We start from the raw sequence: 8,242 nt of genomic DNA, 5'->3' as shown, positions 1-8,242 counted from the left end.
TTTTGTACATTTACTTAGGTATCTTTAAAACTAATAGTTTTACTTGTAATTGAGTAACATTTTAGTAATGCAACAGTACTACTACTTGGGTACAGCTTTTTAGAAACCACCACTGTTTCCAACATATGATATTAGCTTCATTTTTCTTTTATCCTGTCTGTAAAATCTCTGATTAGTATCAGAGATTAGTATAATTTTGCGTAGTTTTCCAAGAACTACATGAAATTGTCATTTGGCCTACATGGCCACAGAAAAAAACAAGCACAATCTAGTTTCTATTCTCCTTTGAACCTAATCGAATGACTGAGGACACAGGGAGTAAACAGGATGTGAATTATTTCTCAATCCTTTGCACCAAAAGTCTCCTCTTTTCATCAGAACAAAATCTAACAGCATTTTCTCAGTCAAACAACATTTTATCTGCAGTGGTCGTCATTCTTGCAGCCTTGAGTGAGAAACAGACTTTTGAACCTTGAGAGAAAAGTCCACAACTGGGCAGCCCTGTGTTATACAGCCCAGGGAAATGATGTCAACATGTGGGGAGAAATACATGGCCATATTCTCTGGAGTCACACCTCCACTGGCCTCTATCAACAGGGTTGGAAACTGCTCCTTCAGTGATCGAGCTGCAACATGGAGCTCCTGTAGATGAGAGACAGCGTGGAGAAGTTAAGTGGCAGAGCAAGTGAAAAAAAACAGGCAATGAAAATAAGAAATGGCCTCAGCTTGTCTCCTTTTAGTGCTCTCTACCTGAGGTTGAAAGTTGTCCAGCATAACAATATCTGCCCCTGATCCAGCCGCCTCTCTGCCCTCCTCTGCAGAGCAGCACTCCACCTCTATCTTACTGCTGAATCCACACACTGAGCGGGCAGTTTTCACAGCCTACAGAACAAAATGAAAATATAAATGCAACATATCACCCACAGGACCATGTGAAGAGGAAGAGTTATATCTGTGATCTCTTTGTCACTTATGTTGAAGTGACATGTATGTCACTTAAAGCTGAATGTTCCATTCGCAAACACTATTTGTTATTTTGATGGAATGGTTTGATCAAAATAATATTCTACCAAAACAATAAAAGCCTGCAATGTATTGTTTTTGTATCAAGTCATACTATTAATGTTAATGTTAATGTGTGGCTTTAATTACTTAACGCTCGTAAAACTATGGAAGCAAAGAAAGGCCCTTTTAAAAAGAAAGCAAAGAACTTGCCAGAGGTTGAGGCTTGATGTTGGGGTTTTCATCGTGAGCATGTTAGCATATTGACATTAGTATTTAGCTAAAAGCACCGCTGTGCCTAGGTACAGCCTCAAACAGTCAGCAGCACTTCTGTCTGGATTTGTTGATACATACTACTGAAAACCAAGTTTTTGAAAATGGTCAACTAGCTTGAGTACTAAACTAGGTTTCCTTACGAAGGGGTTCTACCAACGTGACTGATTGTTCTTCAGTTATTAGTCAGACCCCATGTGTTTCCAGAGAAACAGTGATAACACTCACAAAACATTCAGAATTTTGAGAGCAAATTGCCCCACAATATGAATACATTTTGATTATATCTTTTATTTTGCTGGTAAACGTTACATCATCACAGTAATAATGTTGCTTAAATTAACTGTATGATGAAAAAACGGATGGATGGTGATGAAACTGCCCACCTGTGTGATACTTCCTGATGCCCAGACATGGTTGTCCTTCAGCATCACCATTCCACTCAGGTCCTGTCTGTGCATGGATACGCCTCCAACCTGCATGGCGTACTTCTCCACCAGACGGAAGCCCGGAGTGGTCTTGCGCGTGCCAGCCACTTCTCCGTGCCAGCCTGCCACTTTTGCCATCACCTGGAGCTGAGAACAGCGGGTGGCGATACCAGAAGCCCGGGCCAGGCAGTTGAGAGCCGGCCTTTCGCCGAGGAGGAGGCACCTTGCCGGGCCTCTCACCACAGCAGTCAGCGTGATGGCATCTGGACCTGTGGAGGTGAGATGATTACATTGGAGGATTGACATCAAATAGAGCCTTGAAAATTGCCAGGGCGAACACACTGAGCACACTTAGCATTATTTTCCACAGCTTTCCAATCAACACATAGGAACTGTCTTTCTTAATTTTTACATGAGGTCATATGAATGAAACTACAGTGACAAACACTAGCATTCCTAATTGAAGAGATTTGATGTAAAGCTTTCATTTTGAATTGAATGATGTTGCATTCAAATAAGAGCACCCAATAAAAGAATAAAATAGAAGTCTGCGGTGTTTGTGGTTGGAAACATTTTGAGAACGCTATATTGGAGTCCCTGCAGGTCTTCCCATTTCAGGATCCCGTGCAATTTGCTTCTAGAAATTAGCATTGTCACAATACAGTTCCTAATTTCGATACAATACCTTGAAAAATATCAATATTCAATATTATTTTTATACCATTTGGAAAAAAATTAACTCAACATTAAGGGCATAAAATTTTTAATTTTTATTTAAAGATATGTAATGAGGCTACAACATGAAAACAGATAAAAATGCAAATGAGATGAGGAGGTGGGAGTACGTAGCACTGCAGCTGTGTGTGTCAATTCACTTTTGAAGAGAAAAGCAGGTTACTGTGAAAAGAGTATAGAAAGCATTTTAAATATTTATTACTGATATTTGTCGCTAAATTTATATTTTTGATCATATTAATAGAAATATAGTCAGTGATATGATACATGGCTTTACATGTTACATACCATCTATCTGCTATCACCAAGATAGTTTATTTTCACTATCACAACTCCACAAATGCTTGGATTTCTAGATTATTTTATCTGCAGATCTCAGTATGTCAATCTGAATGACAATTTCTGATGCCCTTTGTACATCAGTGGAAGTTGTTCCCTCCCCACATCACATGTTGTGCAGTTACCAACTACTTCCAGTTTTTGTGCAAAGCTAACCTTATACTGGCTGTTGCTTCATATTCATCACATGTATTCAGCCATGCTGTGTTTGGTCTGTGCTGCATTTGAAATGCTCTTAAAAGATTTGATATTAAAAGTAGGTTGACAGGTAAAGAAAGAAAGACAGTGAGAGGTTGGTTAAACTTGCCTACAGCCAGAGTTTAGGATTGACAGATGTGTTTACAAAGAATACTGAGTCCACTATTCTTTAGATTTTATGGACTATAACCAGAAACTATAAATTACTGTATAACTTTAGTAAACTAGATTGCAGCAGGTTGAAGTTATTTCCTCTTGAAAATATTTTGGGGTTCATACTGAGATGAGATTAAATTGGTAAGTGAATGTTTCAAAGACACTGTCCGGATTATTTTTTCTCTGGAAACTAAACTCCTTTCAGGTGTGTAGGCAGCTTGGTTGAAAGTTTTCTATCAGAGTTTAGTGGCCAGTGCTTTGTTTTTTGCTGTGGTAACAGTTCAGTCAATGATAGGAACAAGATCAAAGGGAACTTGAGTGATTTATCATTGCATTTTCATTAAGTTGAGAGACTCACAAGTGACTGAAAAAAATAGATGCAATCGCTGCAAGGTTGACATATCCTGCCAAACACTGGATCCTAAATCGGAGTGTAGCATCATTTGTTACACTCTCCATACCTGGTAAAAGCCTTCATCTTTTAAACTCCATCCCCAAGTTTGTGTCAGAAACTTTCTTTTACAACTTGAAAGTTTCCAAGCTCCATCTGGTGATACAATGAGGGTTATTATGTCAAACTTTAAAGCAGTCATATCAGAGCCACAGATGGGGTTTTACACCGGTCAATTCACTACCATCACCTGTTAATTGGTCTTCATGTTGTCAGGTGTCTGATGAGTGCATCACTTATTTGTTACTATGCATAGGTGACCAAACTTCTTATATTTGGATTAGTAAATTTATCTAATCCAATATTTTGGAGGAAAGTCTACAATACCTACCGATCTCAGCTCCCTCCTGGTAAATCCAGTCCACAGTGCAGCCGACTTCAGTGAACACTGCTGTGAAGAAGGGGCTACCTGCCAAGATGCTGTGTGGTGTTTTGCACAGCAACCTGGCCTCGACTTCCTGTGACCCCACACATACTCCTGCCGGGTCAAAGTTTGGTGTGTCCTCTGCCAGCCATTCTTGTGCCAGCTGTTTCAGAGCGTGAGGTGGGATGGAGTGTGCCGCTGTGTGTGAGGTTGAGGCCATTCTGAAACACGTGAATGGGGTAAACATTTAATTTCTTGTGACATGAAAGTGGGAACTGAAAGCAGTTAAACAACTTTCAGTGTTGCATTGTCTCACAGTAACTCTTTGATTTCTAAAGTACTGGACTGTGAGTGTGTACTCTATTGAGAAGTCCTGGAAAACCATTTGACAGCTCAGGAAGGGAAAGCAGGGCTTGGCCCAGGCCATGTTCACTCAGGGAAGAGAACTGCTGACCTGAACTGGGGATACTGGCAGGCGATGGAAGGACCAGGTTGAGGAATTTCTGAACTCAGCTAACACATCCTCTGCATAGGAGGCAAAATCTGAAGAGAAGTCTCACCTATACCTCTGGCAGAGGTCTCTGAGGTAGATAAGAGACTCTCCAGAGGCAAGGCATCAGGTCGGGGACGGTGCCTGTGGAGTGGCAATCTAGGGCGGTGGTTCCCCTTTTTAAAACAGGGGACCAGAGGGTGTGCTCCATTTATTGGGATAACTCACTGCTCAACCTCTTGGAGAAAGTTTATTCAGGGTGCTGGAAAGGAGCCTCTGACTGACTGTCGAGCCGCAAATTCAGGAGAAGCGATGCAGAATCCATCCTGGGTGTGGAACAGTGAACCAGCTCTTTATCCTTGCAGCGTTATTGCGGAGGGTCATAGGAATTCGACCATCTGGTCTACATGTGTTTTGTGGTCTACAACCGAATCCCCAAGGGAGCCTGTGGGGGGTACTGTGGGAGTCTGAGGTACCAGGGAAGTTGCCATGAGCCACCCAGTCTAAATGGCTTTGTATAGCCAAAGTGAGAGCTGTGTAAATATTCTCTGCACAACGTCAAACATGTCATCAGTAGGTGTTGGACTCCACCACAGCTGCCCCTTGTCTCAGATACAGTTTGTGATTTTCATGGACAGAATCTCAAGGTGCAGCGAGGGTGAGGAGAGTGTCCTCACCCCAGGAACCTCAGACTTGCATTGCTACTTTTTACAGATGATGCGTATCTGTTAGCTTCCTCGGGTTTGCAGCCAAGTGTGAAGCAGCTGGGGTGAGAGGCAGCACCTCCATGTCTAGAGGCTTTCTGGGCACACCCCTCTGGGAGGAGACCCTGGGGTATAACCAGGACCCACTAGAGGGATTACATATCTCATTTGGCCTGGGAATGACTCAGGATCCCCTAGAAGGAGCTGGAAAGTGTGGCTGGGCAGAAGGACATCTGGATTTCCCTGCTTACCCTGCTGCTACCACAATGCAACCCCAGATAAGCAGAAGAAAATGGATGGATGATGGCGTTGTAATGTTGGGAATAAAGTCAAATTTTCGGTATTAGGGCGAGAATTAAGCGGAAAAAAAGAAGAGAGAATTTTTTTTGTGACATTTTGAAAATGAAGTCATAATGTTGAGAACCTGAAGTTGAAGTTGAAATACCATTTCAACTTTATTCTCAAGATTTTGACTTTCATCTCCACATTTAAACTTAATTCTGAAATTGTAAACTCCCTCCCCAAGAGTTTGTCCTCTGGTTTATTTTTTCTTTTTCCTGGCACTAAAAGTTTGAGACTTAATTCTCGACATTTTGACTTTATTCTCAAGATTACAACTTATCTTCAAATTCTCTAGATGCAAAAAATATATAAAAAATAAAATAAAATAAAATAAAAATTAAATTAAATTAAAAGAACAAATCTTTCTCCTCTGATTTAATTTTTCTTATTCCTGGAACTAATACAGAGAGAACTTTATACAAACAAAATAATAACCAAAAAACAGCGATAAATCTCTCCCATAATTTACTTATTCTTATTCCTGGTACTAATACTGAAGATTTGACTGTATTCTTTATTCATTTCAACTTAACTCTCAACATTTCAACTTTACTCTCATCAAATCGACTTTATTCTTGAGATTTAGTCTTAATTCTTGGAATGACAAATAAAAATATTCATCCTTGCTTATTCTTGGCACAAATACTTTTCTACATAATATAGCCTCAAAAGCATGATTTAAAAAATTCATGAGGACACAAAAAGAGAAGTGAAGAAATATTTATATAGTGAGACTGCATTCAACTTATCATTTTTATATGTCTACATAAAACAACAACTACAACTAAAGACTGACTGGAAAAACATAATAAATACAGATACTTGCATACATGGGTCGAGGGCTCACTGAATGGTATGAATATGGAAATGATGTGAACCAGATGTTGTATTTCAGTTACTAGATCTCAGCTGTATCATGAGCTACAGCTAGATACACAAGTATACAGGGAATTATGACAGCCACAGCCTATAAATTCACAATTGTCTGGATTAGAACAGCACAAATAAATGCAAATGAGACTTACTTCCATGAATGGCCCTCCTGTTTCTGTTGGTCACAGACTGTAGAGTTGTAGTGCTGAACTCACAGAGCCACAGGAGAAATGTGATGTGGAATTTGACCCTGAGTCCATGTTGGAATGTTTACAGGCTATCTAAGCATTATCACGCTTGGCTTTACATTGGTTATTTTAACCAAGAAGGATTCACATGTCAGTGTATGTATTTAGAGGGTCTTTATTCAGTGGAAGTGAACAATTAACTACAGTAGGCCTACTAGCCTGCATACTGCTCATGGAAAACTACAATGTACAACTCTTTCACATTATTAATTGCCAGTAAAGTGGTATTCTGTGCATAATTGTTTTCACATGTGGCACTGTGCATACAAGCCTGTACCTGCCTGCTTCATAAAATTGTCTTTACACCAGCAATCAGGGAATATTTGGGCCTGCATCTCTTGCTTTCACTGGGTTCCCCAAGGGTGTGGTGGCCAGCAGCAGTGGTAAGTATGCACAGGGAAGTTATTGCAAAATCAACCATGGTGACAAGCAATAAAAACAACTCAACCTGCTGCAGATGAACATCGGCATTGGTTTTACTGTCAGACATCTGTGGTCACATTATGAATAGCAATTATCTCAGCCTCAGGCTAGCAGTCATTGAAGGTAGACACACTTGCATATTTCACCTTTAAATAAAAGGATGTAGCCTTCATTATGGGAGGACACAGAGATAGGAAGTATTTAAGTACAAATACTTGGTTAATGTACTTAAGCAAATATCTCAGGTATCAGTACTTTAGCTTTAACTTTTAAAAAGTGCTAACAATAGTCCTATTACTGTCACAGGTGGGAGACTTGAGTCACATTCCTGGACTCAAGTCAGACAAATTTGAGGACTGGTGGCTTGATTGACTTGAAAAGATTCGACTTTGACTTGATATTCAGGAGTTGAGACGTGACTTAGAGTTGAGACATATGACTCAAAAAGGGTTTATTTAAAATTAAACATTTGTATTTTTCTTGATATTCACAAGTTATGTTTTGTTTTTCAAACATGTCAAAGTAATTTCTAGTGCAGCCTTTGCCTGGCAAACATATGAGGCAGCTATCTTGGAGGAGGCTGGTCCAAAATAATAAAATTTGGATTCAAGTTTTTGTTTGTTGTTGTTGTTGATTTTGTTTTTGATGACAGTTGTAAGAAGAAAAGAACAGTAAGCAAGGCTGTGTCATTACAAAACCCACAGGTGCATGAATGTGTCGTGCACAAACGTACTGACTACATTTGCTAGAGTTAAAGTTAGTTAAGTTACTGTTGTGGAATTTGCCTCACTTGCCTCACTAGCTCTTAGATTGTTCCCTGAGTCTCTCTTTATATGGGTGACAATGCAGTCATGAAGGGTCCAGTCATAGGTCATCTAACCTGAACAGGCACACTAGTAGTTGGTCACTCTGCACAACTACAGTCCACAGCTGCACAAGTAGGAGAGTAGTGCTTCCAGATACTTTCTCCTGAGGTCCCAAGGTTATGGCTTATCGGGCAGACAGACTGTCTCCACATTCTCTAGCAGGGCACAATACATGAGCAAGGCCGACAGATACAGTGATTTAGAGCAAAGAGGTGCATAGCTTCTTGTTTTGCACTTATGCCCAATAGAATTTGTGTACACATAGATAGACACATCAGGCCCATACATGGTGGCGTGTCAAATTCCAGCGAATGTCAGGGGACAGTTAAATACCTTCACTCGAGAAGTAA

General features: G+C 40.2%; 1 protein-coding gene across 1 annotated transcript; it reads right to left on the bottom strand.

Moving 5' to 3' along the window:
• Positions 1 to 3: 3 nt before the first annotated feature.
• LOC146330218 (nicotinate-nucleotide pyrophosphorylase [carboxylating]-like) lies at positions 4 to 6,588 on the bottom strand. Its single transcript, XM_084713470.1, has 5 exons — positions 6,508 to 6,588; positions 3,914 to 4,167; positions 1,662 to 1,972; positions 751 to 882; positions 4 to 642 (listed from the first exon to the last, which is right to left on the bottom strand). The coding sequence occupies exons 2-5, from the start codon at positions 4,164 to 4,166 to the stop codon at positions 433 to 435; spliced, it is 906 nt and encodes a 301-aa protein (XP_084569596.1). The 5' UTR covers position 4,167; positions 6,508 to 6,588; the 3' UTR covers positions 4 to 432.
• Between the last annotated feature and the right edge of the window lie 1,654 nt (positions 6,589 to 8,242).

This window comes from Lutjanus erythropterus, chromosome 3 (genome assembly GCF_056507025.1).
Source record: "Lutjanus erythropterus isolate fLutEry1 chromosome 3, fLutEry1.hap2, whole genome shotgun sequence".
NCBI classification, from domain to species: Eukaryota; Metazoa; Chordata; class Actinopteri; order Lutjaniformes; family Lutjanidae; genus Lutjanus; species Lutjanus erythropterus.
This window is presented reverse-complemented; position numbering and strand designations above follow the sequence as displayed.

Excerpts from the sequence above, each read along its gene's own strand:
- LOC146330218 (XM_084713470.1), bottom strand. The coding sequence starts at position 4,166 with ATGGCCTCAACCTCACACACAGCGGCACACTCCATCCCACCTCACGCT. Across the intron at positions 1,973-3,913 it reads CCAGGAGGGAGCTGAGATCG|GTCCAGATGCCATCACGCTG; the intron begins GTAGGTATTGTA and ends TCACCTCCACAG. Across the intron at positions 883-1,661 it reads CATCAGGAAGTATCACACAG|GCTGTGAAAACTGCCCGCTC; the intron begins GTGGGCAGTTTC and ends TTTGTTCTGTAG.